Genomic DNA, 27935 nt, shown 5'->3' with positions numbered 1-27935 from the left:
CTACTATTTTAGCAAATAAAATTAACTATGAATACAATCGTATACCTTAAGTAAATGAAATCGTAGTAAAGAAAATTTTCTTTACTGAATTACTTTCCTTCTTCGATGACATTATGGGTCTCTTTCGTTATTTGAAGTAGGTATGCCAAATTTAAAGTTTTAACCTTTAGTTAAAATCTAAATAATATTAGCTCATATATACATTTTTACGTTCTACAGTAGCGGACAATGATTAAAATAGAATCAAAGTTGTAATTAGATCATTCATTAAATAAAGCAACTTAATGTATACTTTTTAATGATATTTCAGTCGTTAATTACAATATAAATTAACAATAATTTTCGTAAATGTTGATCAAATTCCTCTGTTATATACGTTTTGTATGTATTCAAGCGAGGTATCTATGAATTAACTACTTTCATCTAGTTGTTCTAAACGAGATTTATCAATTGCACTGAGTTCTACTCTTAGCCACCAAATAAAATATAACCAACTTGTAGTATCAAGACATCTAATCAAGTATAGTCTTAAATATCAATAGGAAATTACATTACATTATTACTTCTATTACTCTGGTATTTATCCTGATAATTTCACCTAACTATGCTTATTTATCGTGTGAATCCAAACCGATTCACATACGCTTATGACTGACCGATAAAACTGCACAAATATAATTGTTCCTTGAAAGTTACATTACTTACTACTGTTACTCCTAATGGAGCATAGGACGCCGACCAGCATTCTCCAAACCACTGTCCTGGACCTTCTATTCTAGTTTTATCCAATTGTTGTTCATTCTTCTCATGTCTGTCTCCATTTCTCGGCGTAATGTGTTCTTTGGTCTTCCTCTTCTCCTTTTACCTTGAGTATTCCAGGTGAGGACTTGTCTTGTGATACAGTTAGGTACTTTTTTCAATACGTGTCCTAGCCACTTCCATCGCTTCTTCCTGATTTCTTCCTCCTCTGGGATCTGGTTTGTTCTCTCCCACAGGATGTTGTTGCTGATAGTATCTGACCAACGGATCCGAAGATTTTGCGTAGACAACTGTTAATAAACACTTGTATCTTCTGGATGATGGATTTCGTAGTTCTCCAAGTTTCTGCCACATACAGTAGATTTGTTTTGACATTTGTATTGAAAATTCTGAAAAAAAAATTCAAGTTACGTAATAGTTAAAAATGTAGTGGTTCTCGACAAATACTTCAAGTGATACTGAAGTGTCCTAAGGATATCAATCTTAAAATTATTGTTTGCTTTTAATCTAATCCTATTGTTAACTGTTTGTGAATGACTTTCATGGCCTTTAATATAGTTCATTTTTTAAAAACAACATTTAGTTGCCCGGGTTCTGACTCCAATTGGATTGTATGAATGCTATTGACATACGTATGTCGGCTATCCTCGTATATAATCATCAGCTTAAATCGCGTTAGTGAATAACAGAATTAAATAAGTCAAATACGAGAATGAATGTTTGAATACGTATATATTGTACACTCGTTGGTCGGAACAGACAACCAGAGAATCGCAGCGAAGAAGAGAGAGCAAAGCGAAACAAAAGGACGCGCAGTGGAGAAGGCGTGTGAACTAGCTCCGTTTAATCAAGCAATAATCAATATTTATATCCAGATAAAAATAAGTTACAGACATGTGATGAATAGGATAAGAAGTGTACACGCATACGCTCATATAAAAACAGTCAGGGTTGAAAAGTGAATAATTAACAAAGACAAAACGCGACTCAAGTAGAACGGATAAATTGGCTTGTTCAGAAGCTAGAATAAGTTATATGGCCTTAACATAGCGACGACACTACAAACATTCCGCTCAGATAAAATCTATTCAATGTCTTTTCAATCCATTTATTATATTTATCTATACATTAATACATATTATATATTTAATTAATATGTACATGGGTGTGACATTCTGTATTAGAATAGAAAAGTTGTCCAATACTCTATGGTTTTTCAGTGCCTTCCTTGACAATTGTCAGTTAATGATATAGTTTGTTCTAAATAATCTAAGCATTTTGTAAAATAACCTTATGTTGTTTCCTCATTTTGCTAGGTAGATAGATCATTTTTATTCTTTACTGATTCATGATTTCAGTAACACATAAAGCAAATTACCTATTCAGAGATTACTTCCTGTTGTGAACAGGGAAAGAAGAAGCCCTGAGAAACTACGAAAGCTATTTTTCGGGAAATTATTTCATTGTATGCAAAGCTTGTAAATCACTAACATTTATTTTTGTCCCTAATCTATTCTACAGAACTTAAGCTTTCGTTCGATGTGTGATTCATTTCAATACCCTACTCTGTTCCGAAGCTATTGTAATTTAACCATAATATTTTGCACCCTATTTTCTACTCTAATTCCCAGCTTTGGACATAATTGTATTTTTCCTAATTATTCTACATTGTGGTAGGGTTAGTCACCTATTTATTCATGTACCTTGTTACACTAATCTGAAACCAGAAGAAATCAGGATATCAGGAATAGATCGAGTAGTGTTCCAGTTGTCTTGCCTTCTCTCATTCGCGTGCTTGTCAGCCAATCATGTGATAGCATATTTTTCTTCTCTCTACCGCATTTCGAACTCACGCGTCTAGCCTCAAGGTCAGGTCGGTCAGCCTATCGCGCCAAGTTCTTAATCTGGATTAGATAAGTATCCTCAGCACCAAAAGTGGGTAGCCAGACTAAAGGACATAACACTTCCTAATTGAACTGATTTGAATTCGTCAGTAAGCAGAAAGTATGAAAGTGTCTAGTTAGTAAAAGAAATGTAGTTTTTATGGTATAACTCAGGCGGATAGGGTTCGTAGTGTAGCATTCTTTACGTTGAATAGCTTCATTGAGAAGCTGACATTACTATTCTTAGGAAGTTTGAAATCTGTAAGAATAATACTAATGTGAGATCCATGTAGCCTTGTGTATACGCTTGTGTGGAAATATTGTGCCCCCTATGACCAGTTTGTTGAATGCACATAGATTTGCAAATCTTTCTCCATTTTCGTTTCTCTGTCCCAGTCCATGTCGTCCCATAATATCTTCATATCCGGTGTTGTCTATTCGGACTTTGGCATTTAGATCTCCCATTAGAATGGTGAGGTCCTTTCTTGGGCATTCCTCTATAATTGACTGCAGCCGCTCGTAGAATTGATCTTTAATATCGTCGTTGCTATCATTGGTGGGTGCATAACATTGGATAATATTCATTGTGATCCCCTCCTTCTTTGTTTTGAATGATGCTTTGATGATTCTGGATCCGCGAGATTCCCATCCTACAAGTGCATTTCGTGCTACTTTGGACAGCATTAGGGCGACTCCCTGACTGTGTGGAGCATTTTCCTTTTCGTGATCGGAGTATAGCGGCATCTCTCTCGTAGCTAGCCTTTTCTGTCCAGCTTGGGTCCAGTGGGTTTCGCTGATTCTCAGTTTTCCCAAATTGCATCTCCTCATTTCCGTTGCTATTTGACTGGTCTTCCCGGTCTCCCACATTGTTCGGACGTTCCATGTACCTACAAAATTTTTGCTCTGGTTGTTAGAAGGGGCATCAGCCTCGTGGCTTCCGAAGGAACTCGGCTTTCACCATGAAGCGTCATAATTCTTCTAAATGAAGACCTTCTAACTCCCTGGGCAGAGTTAAAATGGTTTGAATTATTTTTTTTGGTAAGCGTTTTTTTAGCGTGTTAGTTTTCTACGGGATGGGACGCTAACCCCATGCCCAACCCTCCTCCTTTACTCGGGCTTGGGACCGGCAGTAACTCTAGAAGAGCTGCAGGCGGAGAGAACAAATCAGCTTCCAGCTGAAGAAGAAATTAGGAAAAGACGATGGAAATGGATAGGACATACATTACGCAAATCATCAAACTACATCACGAGACAAGCCCTAACTTGGAATCCTGAAGGGAAGCGGAAAAGAGGAAGGCCCAAGAACGCATTACGTCGGATAATGGAAGCAGGTATGAAAAGGATGAATAGGAACTGGAAGGAGATAGAAAGGATCGCCCAGGACAGGGTTGGATGGCGAATACTAGTGAGCGGCCTATGCTCCTTCACGAGGAGTAACTGGCGTAAGTAAGTAAGTAATACTAATGTAATTATTATAGAATGTGTTAGTCAATATTTTAAATTTTTTTCAAGTGAGATCATGAGCCGATCAATGTTAGACCACGATTGAAAACCTAGAAGCCCTGGACGGTTATTTCGTTTTAGTAATGGACTCTCTAGCAATGCACATCTACGACTAGCTTTGAGAGGTAGTTCTCGAAGTTCAAGTTAGAAGCCCGTGAACAGTGGCGTTCAACCGTGTCGGATGAAGCAGTTACCCACCGAAGACGATGGAAGATGGTCGCGAAATAGGATGGATTTGTCGAAGTTAGATGTTAACACCGTTGGATACCGGTTCATTGGTCTAGAAGTTAAGCATTCATGCACGAGACCGAAGATCCTTAGTTGGAATCCCGCATGCCGGATCGTGGGTGCTTGCTTCTGAGGAGTCCCATACTAGAACGACACGGCAGTCTAGTGCTTCGGACATTTCCATCGTGGTCTAATATTGATCGGTTCATGATCTCAATTTTAAAAAATTCAGCAATCTCTATACTGATAATTACAAGTACTTAAGATTTTCATGTTAGTGAGTAATTAACTGCACTGTCACTAATTGTGTTGGACGTTCAAACTGTTCCAAACCTACTTTGGATATTATGGCAGTGTGGCTGAAATTCTAGTGTATAGACCTATACTTGGTTATTCAGTCAGATTAAAACAGAATATGATAGTATTATGAAGTAATTCATATCTTATTTGACAATTCTTTTATAACCTTGAATCCTGTAGTTCTACTGAAATATCAATACTTGATTTTAATTTAACTGTGAAGTGACATATTTTCTAGCATTTCAAATAAAAACTTGTTGAGAACACTTATCTGTTAGATAATTCATCCATCTTTTATTAACCTGTGCTAAAATAAATTTGATTCCATAAGAAAATAATAACATCAAATCCACTAATTACAATTGGTTATCCATCATGTGATTCATTCATTCATGTACAGTTTCGGGTAGTTAGTGAAATAGTTATATAAACATATACGCATGCGCAAACAACTCTGTGCTCAAGGTCAAAAGCTTGATTAGCACAAACTATTGATTACCTTTCATAACAATCTAATTTCTGTAAATATATATTTATAATATTCATATTGTACATATATACATATAAGTGTGACAGTGTGAAAGTTATTTTGTAAATTAAGTACATAAACGGAAGTAAAGAATACAACTACAAAACTTTTTTTTACTAAAAAATAAAGCAAAAGGACTCGAACTTAAAACAACAACAACATCAACATCTAATTACAAATATTATAGAATTTGTAATGAATTTTAAATCTTTCAAAGTTAGTAGATTATAATAATAAATTCACCATATAAAATGCGTATGGAACAAAGAAAACATTCAAGTTTATTATCTGAATTGGAAAATATTTTATCAACAAATGATAAGAAAATTAGAGTTGGTAAAGAAATATTTAGACAGTAAGTGTTAATTATTGTTTTTACACAAAAACTGTTATTCAATTCACTTGGTATTGTTTTACTTGAATCTTCTCATTGATGTTTAGAACTGCAATTGATCAGTCTCTTATTGGCATATTTTCATACTGTGCAGATTGCCTCGATATTGCCTTCAGTCATAAGCATAATAAGCAAAGATGGATGGTGGTTAGCAGTGGAATCTAGGACGTGTGTTTCGTCCTATTCGGCACTCGTCAGTTTGATGTACCTGCATCTCATAGTTGATGTTCACTCTGGATAACGCGATGGCGTTTGAAGCGAACGGTACTGAGTTCGAGTCCTAGAGTGAACAACAACTCTGAGATGAGGGTACATCCAGCCGACGAGTCCGAAATAGGAAGAAACGTGCGTCCTGGATACCATCACTAGCAACTATCTATATTTGCCCATAAAAACTGTAATTATTTGTGTTAGATAATGAGTGAATTTATGCATGAATTTTTCTTCCTTTTTTTAACTAAAATCATACTTTTATTTTAGTTATAACGATTATCGTGACTGTAAATTTGATTTTTATGATAAATCTTATTGAAAATGTCTTAGATAATTTAGATGAATTAATGAATGCTAAATTTAGTAGATTAAATTAAGTCAGTTGATCATACTAGTAAAGTAGATGTATTACAAAACTGATGTCTTGAATGTAATATGACTTAATTTAACTTGTTTTAAGTTAAGGAAATTCACATTGGAATGTGATCATAGTCTATGAAGTTGTTGAGTAGTGATTTGAGTTTTGTTAGATGGATTAAAGTTTACAAAGAATTATAATCTATTAATTTAATAGTTGGATTGATGAGTCAATTGAAGGTAGATCACCATGGAAAACCTGGAAGCACTGGACGACCGTTTCGTCCTATTGTGGGACTCCTCAGCAGTGCGCATCCACGATCCCGTCTCGCGAGATTCGAACTTAGGACCTGTCAGTCTCGCGCGTGAGCGCTTAATCTCTAAACAATTGAGCTGGCATCCAACGGTGTTAATATCTAAATTCAATCAATCAACGAAATTGAGCAACACATCCATCATTGTCTTCAGTGAGTTACTACCTCACAACAGAACCGGTTGAACTCCACTGGTCACGGCTTCTCACTAGAACTCCAGGAAATATGTCTAGGAGGCTGCTGCCAGTGGAGTTCGACCGGTCCTGATCTACCTTCAATTGACAAATCAATCCAACTATTAAATTACTATAATATATACAAAACCCCTCTCTGAATGTATTCGAATGTTTACTTTAAAATTCAATTTTTTTGAAACAATAAAATAAACCTAAAAACTTCATTCAATAATTTTTTCGTCTATTTCCTACAAATAATTAGGAGTAAATTATTGTTTCATTATTAAATCATTATACTGAATCGAAAATTTATATTTGTCCATATACATTAGGCATAAAATTGTCTATTCAAATATGATAATAAATGAAACTTAAATCCTACATTGTTGGATATTTTGATTATACATTTTGTTAATACATTAATTTACCTAGATAATTTGTTGAATTTTAAATCTTATCTTGACAAATTAAACTTACTTAATTACATCTGTTACTCCTCATGGAGGAGCATAGGCCGCTCACCAGTATTCTCCATCCAACTCTGTCCTGAGCAGTCCTTTTCAGTTGCTATTTATCCTGTTGATGTCTGCTTCCAATTCCTGACGTGGTGCGTTATTCAGCTTTCCTCTTTCCCGTTTCCCTTCAGGATTCGAAGTTAGGACTTGACTCATAATTGAGTTTGGTGATTTCCATAATGTATGTCCTATCCACTTCTAACGTCTTTTCCTAATTTCCTATTCAGTAGGAAGCTGGTTTGTTCACTCCCACAGTAGATTGTTGCTGATGGCAACCAGCTAACGGACATTCAGTATCTTACGTAGACAATTGTCGTCAGCGTTTTTTTAGCAACGTTGTTTTCTAAGGGATGGGGTTGCCAACTCCATGCCCAACCTTTCTCCTTTACTTGGGCTTAGGACCAGCAGTAGCCCTGAAAATGCTACAGGCGGAAATCGACGAAGCAAGCATTTTATTTAAATCATATAACTCTAATAAGGAGAAAATAATTTATACAAAATCAAATTATTTTCATAACATGTAAATACATACATCTAGGATTTTTAATAACATCAATATAAGTTTAATTTTTTAACATTTAGAAAGGCAGTGAAATTTCTTATTTCCTATTTTGTTATTCTATTCATTCATTGAATAAGATTTTTTTTAATAAGACGATTACATAAGTATACATATCACTAAAGAAGACTGTTTCATTATGGAAGTAAATGCAAACTGATTTACATTGTTTTGAATCTATGTTTATAACCAATATCTACGTGATACAAAACCTTGGATTTTTTTATTATCGAAACTTAATGTATACATAATATTCGTGAATTAAGCTTACAAAAATCGTGAAAATAAACCAATTATTATTTCCATTTATAAGAATTAGCCGATTTTATGTTAACTCCCAATATTGATTATCAATGAAAACTTAAAATGTTTCATTTATCAAGTAAATATTTACATGATCGGTATTGAGTTACACCTTAAGTGTATAGGATAGTAATATTACTTGACTAATTAAACCAATGTGAATGGAGTTCATGTTTAAACCTAGGAATTACAAGTTTCAAACCACTGCTTAAAGCACTGTATTCGAATATATATCACTCGGAATGTGTATAAATCAATAGAAAACTTCCTTTGCCAAAACAGAAATCATAGGTTTATTCCATTATGTATGGTTAATTTAGTTGACAGTAAGAATTACCTTGATGAAACCCCTTAAAACATCTTCGACTATACCAGACAACTATTGCGCATAGTTATGGTAGTACCTGTGATATATAACCTCCATTCAGGTGACCTTAATTGAACATTATTTATAGGGTAACTAGTGTTGATGTATTGTCTTCCAAGAGGGAATTGATTTTTAAAACAAATTATTTCCTTGATAAAATTGGTGCATTACATGAAACTCCGGTCAAAATTCACTGAAATGGTTCAGAAAAAAATATGCGAACTGCATTGTTCAAATTAGAATAGACAGTAAATATCCATCCTTCTCTGCGATTACGGACACAATAGAAACTGGTTGAGGGATTTAGCCAGAAACATCCCTTCGAGTATAGCATAGAAATAATCAAGGGCGCACGACTATATTTACCGAAGCCTTAAGCACAAAAGAATTTAAACTCCCGTTCTGTATTCATAAACAGTTTGCATTTATTCTAAAACTACCCTTGCATTTTTGATTTCATTATTCGATGTCAGTGACAATGTGGACAATTTTATTTTCTTTATTATCCTTGTTGTTTTTATATTTCTAACTGTCTTGTTTGACCTTTTAATTGTTTCCAAATCATTAGTTTGTTTAATAAACAATACAGGACAATTCGTAGTAGTTTAAGAAATAATAATTAACTAAAAGCATGTTACGGTTGTAAGATTTTCAGATGATCTGAAAAGTGTATAGCTCAGGCGAATGGTTTTGATAATTTTAATATCGATGATGTGGTTGGTTTGATTGTGAATCTTCCTCTGGTATTCTAGACAATTTGTATTTGAAGTAAGCCCTAATGATATTATCTAAAAAGGTAACCAAAGCTTTGCCATTAAAACATTCAACTCAGAGAACTCAACATCACAAAGGAAATACTGATCAACATCTATAAAATGCTTTATATAGAATGTGTTATATACCATAAATATTAAAATGAAACTTTGGATCAAGAGATTTCATTAGTATTCAACAATTACAATTAAGTATCTATCACTTCACTGTGGATTCAATGAAATTGACTTCACTGAAAAGCAAAGCTACTTATTTCATCAATACCAGCTAGATTTATATCCCTTATATGAATATTTTTGAAATCAATTATAATTATCATTGTTTTTATTACAGTGTAACAGTTAATTGTAATGAAATAAGTGTTAAATATAATCATTAGAATTTCATCATTCAGAACTTTTATTTAGTGAGAAAAGGATCATTGAGTATTGCTGGCCAAAAAATGGAATTAAGTAAGCTGGTTTCAGAAACAAGAATCAGTTATCATCAATACGAAAGCCAGTCGAAATTACGATCATATAAGTTAAAATGATCTTCAGAAGGAATAAAGTCATCCAGTACTCGAATTATATTACCAGAGATAATGCCATAGCTTTCAGTCAGTATAAGAAATATAAATTGTTACTGAAAATTGTTCACTGGTGATATATTTGTCTAAATCTATCGCGGAATTAGTTTTTAATCATATAACAAGCAGTCGCATAAATGTAGATGGATTGAAAGCAAAGATATTCTCAGTCGATAATATTTACAACAACAAATAAATATTTTTACAGGTAATCGTGACGACTAAAGGTTGCGATTTCTTACTATTCACTGATAACAAACTTCAAAGTCCTATCCTCACCTTTTTACTCGATAGGAAAGAAGCATGGAAATTTGTATTTTTACAAACATTTAAGTTCTCCTGCCTCATTACCGATGTGTCCATACAGGTACAATAATAGGCTACAAGTGACCCACATAACGAAAACATTTCTGATACAAAATTGGTAAACAAATTTGTAGTTAAACGACCGTTATGTTTGCCAACACCTTGCTAAGTACGGTTATGTTTATTTGACTGTCAAACACACTCAAAGTGTGGGAGCTAATAATACTACCTAGTTGCCCAGACCAAAGCGGGGTGAACGTGGTTTGAAAATGCAACTTAAGCTGGATGCCGAACACCTTAATTACCGAGCTAGTACCGTTAAACTTAACGGGTAAAAGATAAATCAGTAATTATTGAGTCAAAAAATGGATTAAAGTTAGTAATAGTTTAAAAAATAAAATGAAAAATTTGTTCAACAAATGCTATTTAGAAAAATCACAATCTATATTACTAAGAAGTAACTCCATTTTCACATTCTATCTTATCCATAACCCCTCCTCATTCTGAAGGTGGTAATTAAACCACTATAAAATTTTCAATTCTAATTTCTATACTAGTTACACTGTATTGAAAGTTTCCAAACTGTTTATACACTCTTTATTGGTCATTACTGTCGTAAGTTAAAAAAATACATAATTTTTTATAAATGTTGCTTAAATTTTGTCTTTATTGTTTGTTCGTTTTCATGTTATTATCAACTTTAATTGAAGTTTTGCAAAATAATTGGTCATTTAATTTATTCATAATAACAAATTACGGGAGTGAATTTATTTATGCTGAAGAGTTTTTCATTCAGTAGTTGTTTTGAAAGTTCTTGTTTGAAGCTAGATAACGCAAGTTTGAATTTACCAAGTAGTACTAATTCCCTCAAGAGGACAGATACACATTACTGAAGAATGTTGAACAGAGCTAAACCTAAATTCAAGGTTTTCTGTCGACTACTTTCAACCATCTGACATATATACACTTACATGCGTTTAGTCCAAATCACTTATTATGCTATCAAAAAAATACTTAGACTTTCGATTCAAGAAGACGTACATAGTCTTAAAAGTTAGGTAACAGAAACATTCATTCATCATAAATTAGTGCCTGTTATAACCATTATTTTACTAGATACAATTTCCAGAATATCTGAAGTGATCAAACTTATAACTGACCATGTTATAACTGATTAGGCTTTAGATAGTCATATAACTGGATTCTTGTCTGATTATGTAAATACAAACTATAGATTCAAGTTTGTCATTTATATATAGAAAATTCGATAAAAGTGGTTTGATTTTGTTGTTTAACTTATGAATAGCCAAGGCCAAAGCAGAAGGTCATAAAACAGTCTGTATTTTAAATATTATTGGAGGTGATATCATATTTTGGTGGTTAAATTTTCACGGGTACAAGCCAACACATACTGCTGAATATGTGATGTGCAAACAGTGTTAGCCGAAGACACAGTTCAGATTTTTAATTGTCGACATTTCTAATAGAAACAATGATAATGATAACAATGATTTTCATAGCTTAATAAGGAACATTGTGATGTGCGTTTGTGACCTTATCAGAAGCTTTTCTTGGTTTTTATTCACGTTTATTTTAAACTTCATGTTTGTCAGCAAAATGATTATAGATTTTTACATTCAGTTTCCTCTGAAACATGAAAATAAAGATCTTGGTCTTCATTTTATGAGAAAATATAAGTTAACATTATCAGTGATTTTCAAACTAGAAAGAAAAAACTTTCTAGTGCTCCCTGATTTTCGACGGTTCCTTAATTTCCGTCGATTAACAATAGAATATTTGAAAAGATAAGAAAATAACTCCATAATCGAGGAGTTTGTTATCACGGATCATCTAATCACAACAGACTTAGTGTTTAAAGTTACCTACAAAGTAAACAGAAACTTGACAAAGGCAGTAACCTTCCGTTTTTTATAACATTAGCGAAGCCTTTTTCATATATTTATGTTTAAAAGAAATTTACCCAACTTTTAATATCTCGGTCTTAAACTCTAGTTTCACAAAGTTATTCACCTCTCCTCACACACTTTTTTCTGACTTTTTACACACAAACAACTTTTTTCTCAATTCCTTATCCAATTACATTGAATTTCAATTTAAAAGTTTTATCTCATCTTATTATACAATGTTTCTCAATAGGAATAACATATTTTTCATGATTTTGCTAACAAGTAAACAACATAATTCATTATAACAAAAATATTATTTCAACAGTTGAGAACATGAGTCAGTTGAAGCTAGACCACCATGGAAAACCTGGAAGCACTTGACGGCCGTTTCGTCCTATTGTGGGACTCCTCAGCTCCACAAAACCCCTTCTGATACTAATCAATATATGCTCACTTGTGACTGGCTTCAAGAGATATGTCCTGGAGTTCTAGGGAGAGGCAGTGACCAGTGGAGTTCAACCGGGTCAGTTGTGAGGTAGTAACTCACTGATGACAATGGTGGGTGTGTTACTCAGTTTCGTGGATTAGTTGAAGTTAGACATTAACACCGTTGGATGCCGGCTCAGTGATCTGGTTGGTTAGGCGCCTGATGCGAGACTGACAGGTCCTGGGTTCGAATCCCGCGAGGCTGGGTCGTAGATGCGCACTGCTGAGGAGTCCCACAATAGGACGAAACGGTCGTCAAGTGCTTCCAGGTTTCCCGTGGTGGTCTAGCCTCGAATGACTCATGATCTCGACCACTAAAATTACTATAATATCCACAAAACCCCTTCTGATAAAAATATTATTAATTATCTTTGCTAAAAAGTATATATTTTGTAACTGTTTAATTCTTAGATTGAATTTTTCGAAAAGAGAATACTTCATATGATGCACTCTTTCTTGTTCTTATGTCCCAATAAGTATATTCTGATTAATATTTTCAATGTATTTTATTACTCTTTGGCTAAGTATCCACTTATGTCACTTATAGTTAGTTGCAAATCTATTCATGAATAAATTTGAAGAGAAAATATTCATAAACTCAATCTAACCAAAAATATTACTAAGATGCATTGATAATACTTTCATTTTATTATAAAGTGACGTTCACTACTCATTTTTGTAGAGGTTAAATAAATGATGTAACTATACTTATCTTAAAAAAAACGGGAAGAAAGTGGATATTCTAATGGTCTTGTTATCAGGATGACAACAATCAAACGAATATTTTAATTTTTAATTTTCACATTCAATTAATGTTAAGGGAACAGTAATGTTTAGTCAGTTGAGAAGGACATACACGTTAATAACAAATGAAAAGGAAAGGAAATGGGGACTAACAAAAAACAAAAAATGTTTTGAAAATTAAATAAATATCCAAAAAAAATATTTTCAAAAAAATCTATTCATGAAAATTTTACAAAATCATGAACTAAAACAGTCATCATTTCATGAAAATTACACACATCAGCTAGAAACAGAAGAGTACTCAACAAATGTTACATCAATATATTCTTTAAAACATCAAATGCGTTACGAAGTAATCTAGTTTATGTAAAATATAAAATACCTAACAATTCGCAGTATAGTTGTGTCTGAAAAACAAAATGTTCAGACAGTGACAATATACATTAGACAAACTTCACAAGAAATCAAAGTTCGAACAAATGAGCATCGTTAAGCTTCTATTCGGCTACGGAAAAATTCAATAAGGTTTGAAAAATCTTCAATCATAGGTGTGTTCGCTATGATAACAGATCACAAGATTGATTTTGATAATATTGAAACCATTTTAAAACTTTTTAATTCACAAAGAATGTTTCATAGTAGAATCATTTAGGAATTCAAATGGTTCGAATAGATATATGAGGATAAGACAAATTTGATCTGGCCTCAACATCCTCCTCTCTTTAACCAACATTGTCAACATAAATTAATAATCAATATCTATCTATTATCATTATCAATTCATTCACTCGATGATGTTGAACTGCTACATATAGAAGAACTTTTATTGAGTTAATATAAGATTTAAAAAAATGGTAAATTGACTATTTCTATCATAAAGCTATTAGTATTAAGTAGTGAAATATCAGTATGGACAGTTTTGTTTTACACACATTGCAAAATAAGAATTTTTAATGAAGGTGAATGTTCTCCTTTACACTTTAGATAACTTCTTTGCCTAATAAAGTTTGTGAACTTTTCATTTGACTTGTTCATTTAATAGTTGAATTCATGAGTCGATCAATGTAAGGCCACCACAGAAAACCTGGAAGCACTGGACAATCGTTTCGTTCTAGTAGGGATCTCCCCAACAGTGCACATTCACGATCCCGAACGAAAGATTTAAACCTAAGACCTTTGGTCTTACGCACGAACGCTTAACCTCTAGATCACTGGTCAGGCATCCAACAGTATTTATGTCCAACTTCAATCAATCCATTATTTTGCGCAACCCTTCATCCATTATCTGAGGTGGATAACGGTCTCCGCTACACACGGACTGGACTCCATTGGTCACAACTTCTCACTAGAACTTATGAATTCAACTACGCAAATTGCAACAATCTCCACAAATCCCTATTCTGAATCCTATTTACTTAGACGAAACCAATGATATCTGAGTATCAGTTAACTGGAACAACTTGAATGATCGTTTATGTCAGAAAAATATTTATTTACTAAATAACTAGAAATATAGGAGTGAATTATAAAGATATTATAAATCATTTAACTAACTTAATGATAGAATACTACCCCGTTATTTTATTTATTCATTAGTAAATAAACAAATTCAACAAAAGTGTATCAGCTTTAAAGTAATAATAATAATAATAAAGTCAATTGATTCATTTAAAATTTACTTCTTGTCTAATCAGCTGTAACTTTATTTATTTAATGTTTAATTTTTCGTCAAAATGTTTTATTAAACATTGATAAATGTTCATGTATGTTGTGAAGTTCTTCATTTTGACGTCAATTAGATCGGACGATGTTGTTGACGAGCTCATCACTTTAAAGGCTTAAAATCTGACTCCAGGTCAATTGTATGATTGATTGTTATTGAAATGTACATATCGCCAATCCTCGTATAAAATTACTGACTTAATCCGTGTTGGTAAATAATGGAATTAAAATAAGTCAAATACAAGAAAGGATTTTGAATACGTGTATTTTGTACAATCATTGATCTGGACAGACAATCAGAGGGATGAAGCAAAGGAAGCGAAGAGAAAAGAGTGAATTGAAATGATGTGCAGTGGATAAGGCGTGTGCTCCAACTCCATTTAATCAAGCGTTAATTAATATTTATAGTCACACAAAAATAGGCTATAGACATGTGATGAGTAGGATAATATGTACACACACATAAAAACAGAGTTGATAAGTGAATAATTAACAAGGTCAAAACGGGACTCAAGAAGATGGGTAAATTGATCTGTCCAGAAGCTAAAATAAGTTATGTGGGCTTTACATAGTAACCGACACTACAATGTTTAACTAAAATGACTGAAAAAATAAATATTGGTTAAGTACTACATATGATCATAAAATCGCTAATAGATTTTTTTTATATGCATTGAATGAGGCTATCAACCAGCATTCTCCAACCCAATCTGTCCTGGGCCTTCTTTTCTAGTTCTATCCAATTATTGTTCATTCTTTCTATGTCTGTATTTATAACTTATAAGCCTTATGAATTATACTACTGTTCTTACTACTGACAATGGTACTCGTGAATTTAGTTTTTGCGTAAATGAATTAATATTTATTCTTCTGGATTATTTTATTGACAAGTTTTACCACTATGATAAGATTATTTGTATTACATCTTTGATAGTGGTTGATAATGGAAGCAGGACGAATATTTTGTCTAAATTTGAACTCACTGTATATAATTACACTCTACTGTTGGTGGAACCAATACAACTTGAACTCAGTAATTATAATTTAAAAAGTTACAGTGTTTTTACTTATGCTGTTTAATCATTATTATGGTCACTAATTATATAACGAGTCCGGTATATGTATTATTATTCATAGGAACCTTGATAATAGTTTACAGGGCTTTACAGTTATCGAGTTTCTAACAACGAATAGCGTGTATCCTGAATCTATTATTATCCATTGTCTGGAAAATCTAATCGATTTTCAAATGTAAGCAATATTGATACATCTATTCAAAGAAACTCATTGCGTTAACAGAAACTACTCAATTCAGTCTTGAATATCAATGACTGGAAAATGAAAATTCTCGAAATCAAAAAATATAAATTAAATGATTCAATCAACAGACCATGACATAATTATTCATTGAGTAATGCTACTAATAATTGCTGGTGGTTATTTGTTCATAAAACTTAACATGTCATACTCAAAGCTCAACTAACTTAGGAAATATATGGTCGTTTTTAAGGTAAATGATGTAGTGAATACATTGACAAGTAGTTTAATATAAATATTTATTCATTCATTTTAATGAAACACCTTGATCATCAGCATCTATATGGATTCTATTTCTAGAAGACGACAAATAACTAGATAAATGAGATAAGTAGAATTAGTCTAAGAACAAAAACTAGAATATTATTCGATATACAAAAAAAAATTCAGTTGAATAAACTTTCATTAGATAATCTATCACTTATAACTGAAAAACTTATCAGTCCTGGAATTTTTCTTTCCAATATGACCATGTATATTCTCTATAATTGATAGATTTAATCACTTAGCAATTACTTTATATTTCTATTGTTTAAACTCATTATTAAACATTATTGACAACTATCATCAAGCATTTTATTTAACATACTTTATTTTCTTTTAAAAACTAAAGAAAAACAAAACAGATACAACTTACAGTGTAAACATTACAAAGTATGTATTTTTGATATATTTGATTAAAATCATATAATTATTGACATTAAACTAACATATTTCTTTTTCTTTATGCCAACACATGATGCTTATTTATAACTAAAACTGTTAGTTTCAAATTCCAATCCATTTATGATTGCAAGTTATTTAGTATGATTATTATTATTATTATTATCATTAGTAGTGGTAGTAGTCGTAGTAACAGTAGTAGTGGTGGTGTTTTCACTGACGATAATTATAAAATTCTTTTTGTTTTGTTCATCAATTATTTTAGATCAATTTTTTTCTGTTTTATTGTTTTTTTCTCAAAACAAAATATTTTCTCTATGGATCAATAAAAAATTAGCACATTTTGTGTACAAGATTTAATTTTATTAAAATAATGTAAATTCCAAAAAAAATTTCTTAGTTTTATGACATACTTAATTGAATATCTGATAGTGTAGTGTGTGCTGTTGATGTTGATAGATATAAGTAGTATATACCATCAATTGGAAGAGAAATAACTGAAAGTAAAAAGGTTAAAAAGATCGAAGAAAAGTGAACGAATACAGAGAATGATTACTATGGAAATGAAGGAACAGTCAAGTTTGGGACAATTGATTGACATTTTTTCAAATGAAGTATTTACTGTATGGGTCTCAGATTTTACTAAGACGGTCTGTAATTTTGTGTTCAAATATATTCGATTATCCTCACTTCTCTTCTCGTTCATTACAAATGTATTTATTAGAAATCGACATTAAATATTGACCGAAATAATCTATCTATTATGTAATTAGCTATTTGTTTGGTTCATTTCCAGAGTTAATTACATTTCTTAAAAGTGTTAATTACCAGTATCTGCAAAATTATTACGTACGGTATGTTGAAGAGTGAGAGAGAGAGAGAGAGAGGATGACAGAAACAAGACTCATATTTAAAAAAATCATAAATGACGTTAAGACTTATAACATATGTATGATGTATAATTACACTAATCAGTTATTAAGTTTTCGTTGACAACATATCTAGTCATCAATGATAAACTGACATTTTGTCAATTATATTCTAGAATGTAATCTTTAAACCAAATTTGATGATTAAAAGTAATTAAAGACCCAGTAGAGAAAATTCACTGGTTTATTATAATCTATCTGTGATTGTCATATGTATAGTGGAGATTTGACTTTTTCTTTAGTGATGTCAATTTACTTTAGATAAAAAACAAGTTGGTTCTAATTTTCCGATCTATTTCATCTCTATGTTACATTCAATTAAGTTTCCATGTGTTTTGGAAGATATTCAGTTGTAAAGAACATATTCAAAGAAAATAATGCATATCAAAATTACTGACAAAATTTTAATTTATTTTACATAATTTTGATCTTTATCATCTCATCACTGATACTTAAGACGATTGGAGATTTTTTTTGATTTCTTTAGTAGTTTTCAGTTTTGCATGATAATTCTCATTATGAGGTGAAAATTTTGAATAATATGAAAACTAATTCCAATTTATTAGGCTGAAAGATGTTTTTTCACGAACGAATGACATCTGTATCATAAATTTATTGAATTTAGTAACTCAATAGAGGTTTATTCACTTGATTTTGTATATTATTTAAAGATTTTGTTTGGTTGTCGAAGCTTAAGTACATGAAGCGATGTTATAACTGTGTTATTTTTAAACTCTTACATCATTTAAATCATAAGACGTAATCGTTAACTAAACAAATAATTTGAAAACTTCTAATCTGAATCGAACTTCAATCTCGGTTTTCTTTCATCACCAATGGTAATCTTCATAAATAAAATCCAGTCTATCAATAGTTCTATTATATTTAATTTAATTTTAGTTTTGTCATGAAAGCCAAATTGACCAAATTACATGAAGCAGTGCAAACATTTGCATATTTCTCATCATTATGATAGATTTAGTATAGAAACTTGATAAGTAAAAATGAATTTTAAATTATCTGAGCTTATACGTCGATTCATAGAATATCAGACCGTTGGTGATTGGATGGATATTAACTTTATTCTAATTTTTCTAGTCTTTTCATTAGTTCATTTTTTATTCAAAAATATTTTCAGTATTAAAATGAAGAGAAAGCCATATATTTATTTTGGTTTGTATTTGAAAATCTGAATTATTTATTTATTTTAATAGACCACCATTGAAAATCTAAAAGTATTGGATGTTCGTTTCATCCTAGTATGAAACTCCACAACAGTGCTCATTCACAATCTTACATGGGCGACTCGATCTTAGGACTTTCGGTCTCGCACATGAACGTTCAACTTCTAGATCATTGAGCCGACATCCAACGATTTTAATATAATTTAAATCAATCCATGATTTGCCCAACGCTTCATTCATTGTTTGAGGCGTATAACTGTTTCTATCCGATACGGATTGAACTCTTGTTATAGTCTTTAAACGAAAATTATTCCATGAAATTTGACTTATAGTTAAGATTGGAATTATCCAACTATATTCAGGTTGAATTTACACAAAATAGTGTTGTTGGTTACATAGATATTTTTTGGTGAAGAGTAATTTACTTCAAATATTACTAAGAAATGTTTTAATATTTAGTTGATTTAATCCAGTAAATAAAATATCCTAAAACTTTTATCCCATTACATATTTATAATAATCAAACACGTCTCTGAGTAGTATAAGTAGTATGTTAAAAAATTTTCATATGATATGTAATACATTGAATGTACCTACTATAAATAAAATTAAGTTTTGATTGTAAAGTGATATCATCAAAATTTATTGAAAATCCCAAATATTCATTTTTCTGTTCATAATTTAATATTATAAAATTCACTTTATAATAAATGTTTCTTGAACATGGAAGCACTGGACGGCCGTTTTGTCCTAGTATGGGACTCTTCAGCAGTGCGCAATCCTGAGGAGAATAAAAAACTTAATTATAATAATTGATTATCGAAAGTGTTTTTCGTTCAATTTTATTAGTGTTTGTGTACATAACTAGTAAGAAAACTGAAGATAGAAAGTAAAACTTATATTTTACAGGAATGATCAGCTAATATCTATATTTACTGGTATTTATCTTCACATTCTGTTAAAGATTCTCATAATAATATTACATTAAATGTAATGCACAAAGTATAAATATTATATATCGGTTTATATACTTTTCTTCATTTAATTAGACTTTTAATAAAAAATCCTCATTATATGAAAATGTACAAACCACTTCAATCAGTCACTTTGCCTCAAGCATTGAATTTAGATTATCTTACTAAAATGGCTATATGTTATGTGGATAATATCATGAAAATTGTGAGAAATTTTAATGAAGAAGAGAAATTACAAGAAACGGTAAAATATTTAGCTGCAATACACACAAATCGTGGATTAACAGTAGCTCATTTTGTGGTATGTTTATTTTTATATAATCAAATATATATAATGTCAATTATAAGCAGAGATGGCTAGTGGCTAACAGTGGAATCCAGGACGTGCGTTTCTTCCTATTTGGGATGCGATGGAGTTTGAAACGAAAGATACTGTGTTCGAGTCCCGGAGTAAACATCGACACTGAAATGCGGGTACATCTAGCTGATAAGTCCCAAATAGGACAAAACGTGCGTCTTAGATTCCACTCCTAGCCACTATTCATCTTTTCTTATAATTTTTGTGAACTAAAGCAACTTTGAGGCAATTTGTACAGTATGCACATATGTCAATAAGAGACTGGTCATTTGCGGCCCTAAACAACAATGAGAAGATACAAGCAAATAACACCAAGTGAATTTACAATGTGAATTCGTTTAAAGGCTAGAAGTGTGCAGTCTTTTAAATATGAAGTTATTAGTTTGATCGATGCCTAACACCTAGGTTCGCTATACTAAATAACATGTTTTTTTATTACTTATTTATCTTAGTGATTAAAATATGTTGAAAAACGGTTAATTTTGATCAAGAAACTAACATTTGTACGGTGAATGATTGGATAAATTGTTGTGATCGTGACAGTGATAAAATGAACATTCTTGAAAAAATATGTACGTCATGGGGGGATTAATTATAATAAAATCCGAATTATTAAGTCAGTTTTATCTTACTCTAGTTTAGTTTGCTGACATAAGTCATAATGTTTAGAGATCAGTTTTATTATATATATATATATATATATATATGCTGCACTAGGTATTGCAAAACCGAAATTCCAATGCGTTTATGCATCCTTTCATTGTATGACAGCTAAAGGGATAAAGTATGACTTAACAAGTTGACTTACAGTTGATGGAATAAAATTGATCTAGTTACTTGGAAAATTCTATTCTATTGAAAACTATATTCCTAACTAGTATAAAACATTCGTACTTACTTACTTACGCCTGTTACTCCCAATGGAGCATAGGCCGCTGACCAGCATTCTCCAACCCACTCTGTCCTGGGCCTTCCCTTCTAGTTCCATCCATTTCTTCATTTTTCTCATGCCTATCTCCATTTCCCGGCGTAATGTGTTCTTTGGTCTTCCTCTTTTCCTTTGACCTTCAGGATTCCATGTGAGGGCTTGTCTTGTGATGCAGTTGGGTGCTTTCCTCAATGTGTGTCCTATCCACTTCCAGCGCTTCTTCCTGATTTCTTCCTCCGCTGGGATCTGGTTTGTTCTCTCTCACAGTACGTTGTTGCTAATAGTGTCCGGCCAATGGATCTGAAGTATTTTGCGTAGACAACTGTCGATAAACACCTGTATTTTCTGGATGATGGCTTTCGTAGTTCTCCAGGTTTCTGCCCCATACAGTAGAACTGTCTTGACATTTGTATTGAAAATCCTGACCTTGGTGTTGGTTGATAGTTGCTTTGAGTTCCAGATGTTCTTCAGTTGTAAATATGCTGCTCTTGCTTTGCCGATCCGCGCCTTCACATCTGCATCAGATCCACCCTGTTCATCAATGATGCTGCCCAAATACGTAAAGGTTTTTACATCTCCCAAATCTTCTCCGTCAATTGTGATTGGATTGGTGCATTCTGTGTTGTATCGGAGAATCCTGCTTTTCCCTTTGTGTATATTGAGACCTATTGCTGCTGAGGCTGCTGCCACACTGTTCGTCTTCTCCTGCATCTGTTGTTGCGTTTGGGATAGAAGGGCCAGATCATCTGCGAAGTCTAGATCATCCAACTGCATCCTAGATGTCCACTGTATCCCGTGCATCCCTTCAGATGTTGACGTCTTCATGATCCAGTCGATCACCAGGCGAAAGAGAAAGGGTGAGAGTAAGCAACCTTGCCTGACACCGGTCTTTACCTCGAACGACTTTGTCAACTGTCCTCCATGCACAATTTTGCAGTGTAATCCATCATATGAGTTCTGTATGATATTGACTATCTTCTGAGGCACGCCGTAGTGTCGAAGAAGTTTCCATAGTGTTGTTCTGTCCACGCTATCAAATGCCTTTTCGTAGTCAATGAAGTTGATGTAGAGTGATGAATTCCATTCAATTGATTGTTCCACAACGATCCGTAGAGTTGCGATTTGGTCTGTACACGATCTATACTTACGGAATCCTGCCTGTTGGTCTTGAAGTTGGGCGTCTACGCAGTCCTTCATCCTGTTTAACAATACCCTGTTGAGGACTTTTCCCGGTATTGAGAGAAGAGTGATGCCCCTGTAGTTATCACACTTGCTGAGATCGCCTTTCTTCGGTATTTTGATCAGAAGTCTTTCTTTCCAGTCTGCTGGTACTTGTCCCGCATCCCAAATCCTGCTGAAGAGAATGTGGAGTATCCTTGCAGTTGCCGCTACGTCTGCTTTCAGTGCCTCTGCTGGGATGTTGTCCGGTCCTGCTGCTTTGCCACTCTTGATTTGTCTGATAGCCATGCTGATTTCTTCAATTGTTGGTGGGCCAACATTGATTGGGAGGTCCGTGGGTGCTGCTTCGATGTTGGGTGGGTTCAGCGGAGCTGGTCGATTCAAGAGTTCTTTGAAGTGTTCTACCCATCTGTTTTGTTGCTCTTCAATGTTGGTGATTACCTTGCCTTCCTTGCTTTTCACTGGTCGTTCTGGTTTGCGGCGATTTCCAGAGAGTTTCTTTGTCGTGTCATACAATTGTCTCATGTTTCCTTCTCTTGTAGCCTTTTCCGCCGTCGTTGCTAAATCTTCCACATATTTACGTTTGTCGGTTCTGATACTCTTCTTCAATTGTTTGTTTACTTCTGTGTATTCAGCTTGTGCCTTGGCTTTTTCTGCTCTTGTTCGGCTGGTATTGATCGCTGCCTTCGTGTTCCTTCTTTCTTGAATCTTATCCAGTGTATCAACAGTGATCCATTCCTTGTGATGGTGCTTCTTGTGACCCAGGACCTCATGACATGTTGAAGTGATTGCCTCTTTGATCCTCTTCCAGTTGCTCTCCACAGTAGTTCCTTCTCCATTGAGTAGATCATGAAAGGCCTGGAACTTGTTGCTGAGGACTATCTTGAATTTGTTGAGTTTGTTAGTATCGTGAAGAAAGGCCGTATTGAACTTTTGTGATATTGTTCGCCCCCTTGTCCAGTGTTTCTTGAGTTTCAATTTCATCTTGGCGACCAGCAAGTGATGATCTGATGCTATATCAGCTCCTCTCTTGGTTCTCACGTCCTCTATAGTCCTCCTGAACGTTTTGTTGATGCAAATATGGTCGATTTGGTTTTGTGTAGAGTGATCCGGTGAAGTCCATGTGGTTTTGTGTATGCGTTTATGTGGGAATATGGTGCCGCCTATGACCAGCTTATTGAAAGCACATAGATTTACAAATCTCTCACCATTTTCGTTTCTTTCTCCCAGTCCGTGTCGTCCCATGATGTCTTCATATCCAGTGTTGTCCGTTCCAACCTTGACATTGAAATCTCCCATCAGAATGGTCAGGTCCTTTGTTGGGCACTTCTCGATGATTGACTGCAGCCTATTGTAGAATTGATCTTTAGCGTCTTCATTGTAGTCGTTGGTAGGCGCATAGCATTGGATGATGTTCATTGAAATACCCTCTTTCTTTGTTTTAAACGAGGCTTTGATGATCCTTGGTCCATGAGATTCCCATCCTGTAAGCGCATTTTGCGCTTGTTTGGACAGCATCAATGCAACTCCTTGTGTATGTGGTGCATTTTCTTCTTCATGGCCGGAGTATAACAGGAACTCTCCTGAAGTTAGTTGTTGTCCAACTTGTGTCCAATGTGTTTCACTGATCCCAAGTACCTCTAGGTTGTATCTTCTCATTTCTGCAGCAATTTGGAAGGCTCTTCCGGTGTCCCACATTGTACGAACATTCCATGTACCTAAATAAATGGTCTCTCTGGTTGTCAGAAGGGGCATCGGCCTCGTAACTTCCGAAGGAATTCGGCTTTCATCATGAGGCGTCATAGTTCTTCTAAAAGAAGACCTGACTCCCAGGGCAAAGTTTAAAAGATTTGAATAATTTTTTCTGGTTAGCGTTTTTTTAGCGAGTTAGTTTTCTACGAGATGGGGACGCTAACCCCATGCCCAACCCTCCTCCTTTATCCGGGCTTGGGACCGGCAGTAGCCGCCGGAGGGACTCCAGGCGGAGTTATAAAACATTCGTAACTGTGAAAAAAATCCATCAAATTTTATTCATTACCATTTTTTACATTGTTGTTGTTTTGCAAAAAAATGTAATTTATTTAATGTATATTGGTAAATTGATTTTTCTGTAATTAATCAAGTTGTCAACAAGTTTCGATAATGATTATGTAAACTGAGCCCAACTATTAGATAATCATTAATGATACTTTATTAATGAATATGATATTTCATGTACACTCTTTACTGCTATGTGCATGTATATACAGATATCTATCAAGTTGTGCAATTTATGATACATTAAACAATTCAACACTAATGATATGAATAATCCTCTAAGTTAATTGGCTTATTTTATAATTTTGCATCAAATATTTTCACGTTTTCATACAAATTATTTTATTTTCTGTTTCATTAATTAAAAAATAACTAATCGAATTGTCAACTACAAAATACGATTACTACTACTACTATGATAACGATTACTGGGTGTTTCATTGCATGAATTCAATTTAGTCCATTCTACCTATATTCACTGATACAATTGTATCATATATGGAGATTGATGATAATAAAGAGAGTATGCAATTTATATTGTCAACTGTATTTCCAATGATTGGGAAACGCCTTTAATTCCGATTAACATTTTCTATTGAAAAAAAAAGTGTAATAATAATCATAAATAAATAATGATAATTATCCACATATTCACTTTTCTTTCTTTTATTCAATTAAAAATGTTGTTTATAGATTAGATTATCAACGTCTAACTACAGTTTCAATTAAATTTCGGTTGAATAGCATCACTTTCAGAGGAGATATATTAATTTCAATGAAAGTGACACATTCTAGAATTGGAGAGATTAAACTATTTCTAATGCCGCCTTATTTATTTTAAACTCTTTATCTACTTTATGTAATGTAAACCCCGAATATATATAATCTTGAATGCTTTGGTTGACTGTGCTGTGCCAAGGTTCACTTTATGTGTTCAGTTCTTGAAAGAAAAATAAATCGCTCATCGATATTGCATGAATTACAAAAAAAATCTGTCGAAAATACATGTCAGCTATTATTTTAGAAATAATCACTCCATTTAACATTATATTTAGCCTGGTAACACTTATTATACATGGAAATTGAATAATAAGTTCTCTAAAAATAATTTCTTATTATTATTAGCGGAAATATTGAGAGAACGAAATATGAGTGTTCACATTCCTTTATCGTAGAAACTTACACTATTATCCTATGTTTAATTTTTTCCTGTTACTTGGCATTTGTCAGCAAGGTGTACCTGTGATCTTGAGGGAACTGATGCTCCCTGACAGATTCGATCCCGTGTCATCCAGCTTCACAGTTAGAGACGTTACCACTTGGTTATCCAGGCCGCGATTTACCTTCCGTCGGATTGGGATGTATTTACAATTGATCGATATCGAGTCACCTAGATTGGTGGCTCATCGCAACTGGCTCAATAGGATTCGATCTGCACTCAGAAGGACCTGACATATATGAAAGTGATCACCGCCTAGTGATTTATCAATTAATCATTTGTTTTCGCCTATACGATAATCAGGAAAACAAAATGAACCTGATACGACCAGTGTAATTTCAAATAAATTGAAAATTAATGTGATAAAAATTTAGACATTGTTATTCACTGGGTGAAATCAGTGTATTTTGGACAAGTTTTTCGTCACAGTATATGAATGGTCTAGGAAAAGTATAAGTGCTCATTACTCTTGTAAATGTCAAGTGTGAAAATCTCATTTACATAAAATTTAAGCTACTGTACAACAATCATTTCACGTTTTTAGAACAGTTTGTTTTCAGCTATCGTCAGACAAACGTATGTTTGGTAACTAGGCTTAGTTGTCTTAAGATAGTTTATAGGAAACACTAAATCTAAAAGTCCAATTGTTAAGGTCATTGTCAATAACTCCAAAGTCATGGGACTGTGTTCATATTGCATATCTAACCAGCGTTTATTAAATTCATTCCTGGCATAAATGTATATACATTAATCAGTCAATACTCTGCGGTAATTAATTTCAAATATCTAAGTCTTATAAGAGGTCACTTCGCTCCCAAACACATTGAAGGTGGCATCCCAGAGAGTAAAGCTGGATAACGTAGGCTAAAATATCACAATTAAGATCAGCTGTCTCAAAACAACCTACATCTATTTGAAGTGTCAAAATCAGCGTGAAATCCAAGTCAAAGGTTTCTTACCTACTTCTCAAAACCTTGTATAATAAAATTACTGTTTTTCTGAACACGTGTTGGAATGGAGCACTACCTAATACAAACGGGTAACTTCAATCTCCAAGAACTAATAGTCGGAAAAATTATTAGTTAGAAATGATTACAAGAGTCTGTGAACTCAGGCACCGCAGAATAGGATATAAAAAAGTGGACATCATTTAGTCGGTAACTTCTCGAATACCACTAAACATTTTTTCAATAAACAATCAGTCATAATCACAGTTCATATCGACGAAACAACTCAACTCAAAATTATTCATTATGACACGAATCAACTCATCAGGCACTTAAAACATTTTCCTCAGGATCAAACAATAGATTTATTGCTTGAGTAGTAATAGATATTCCAATCCTAAATTCCATAACTAAATGACCAAAAAGAAAAATTATGACGAGTTACTGATGACATATCTTGTTAATAAGATACAACTGAAAACAATGTCGATGTTGCTTGATCACTATCTAGAAGTAAATCAATCATCTTATAACAACAGTCAAAACAACTATTTAACAAATCAATAACATCCAGTAACATTTATGCTGATAAACAAACAACTATCGTACATAACATTAGGATCAAATGAAATATTATTGGTCAGTTAACGACCTACAACTAGATTGGTTTCACGATTATCTTCATATCGATTGATTGACCAACTGACTGATTAAGTGATTGACTGATCCTTCATGCTTTGTATGTAAATCGATGATTTTTTATTCAAACAAAAGAATATTGAGTTGGAAGAGATTTGCTCCGAATTTCCATACTCAACTGAATATACACATGAAGTGTAATCAGAATGTGGGAATATTCATTGTTATTTTTGTGAATATCGATTTACTCGACTACACGTGATACAACGAAATGTCGAGAGAGCAACATCCTTATAAATCCTAAAAACCTAGAATTTAAATTTATCATCTCAAATCAGCGATAGTTCGCCTAGTTTATGTTATGATAGACCGATCAATTGGTACACAACGATATTTGAACTATGGTAACTGAGTGAAGATAAGAAGAGAGAAGACAAAACTTTCAACAGACTTTTCTGTTGTAGTTGTGAAAAAATGGCACTTTCCATCTGTTGGAACTGAATTGACTGATATGGCTTAGTGGACGTACGAAGCAATGATTGCAAATGAGAATTTTACTGTCCACCAGAGATAAATCAAAAACTTTAAATACACTGTGGTTTATTTATCTGATCGATCACCAAATTCGGATAGATTGAACATAGCTATACCTGA

The 27935-nt window shown here is 33.1% G+C and overlaps 1 protein-coding gene across 1 annotated transcript; it reads left to right on the top strand.

The window, feature by feature from the left end:
• The first annotated feature begins 4980 nt into the window (after positions 1-4980).
• On the top strand, positions 4981-26295 carry MS3_00003714 (uncharacterized protein). The gene is made up of 3 exons (XM_051211570.1): positions 4981-5557; positions 20050-20275; positions 24936-26295. The coding sequence occupies exons 1-3, from the start codon at positions 5454-5456 to the stop codon at positions 25050-25052; spliced, it is 447 nt and encodes a 148-aa protein (XP_051071642.1). The 5' UTR covers positions 4981-5453; the 3' UTR covers positions 25053-26295.
• The last annotated feature ends 1640 nt before the right edge of the window (positions 26296-27935 follow it).

This window comes from Schistosoma haematobium, chromosome ZW (genome assembly GCF_000699445.3).
Source record: "Schistosoma haematobium chromosome ZW, whole genome shotgun sequence".
NCBI classification, from domain to species: domain Eukaryota; kingdom Metazoa; phylum Platyhelminthes; class Trematoda; order Strigeidida; family Schistosomatidae; genus Schistosoma; species Schistosoma haematobium.
This window is presented reverse-complemented; position numbering and strand designations above follow the sequence as displayed.

Bases quoted from the DNA above. Each gene is read 5' to 3' on its own strand.
- MS3_00003714 (XM_051211570.1), top strand. From the start codon at position 5,454: ATGCGTATGGAACAAAGAAAACATTCAAGTTTATTATCTGAATTGGAA. The intron at 5,558-20,049 runs GTAAGTGTTAAT...TCATTTAATTAG, and splicing joins GGTAAAGAAATATTTAGACA to ACTTTTAATAAAAAATCCTC. The intron at 20,276-24,935 runs GTATGTTTATTT...AATTCAATTTAG, and splicing joins TAACAGTAGCTCATTTTGTG to TCCATTCTACCTATATTCAC.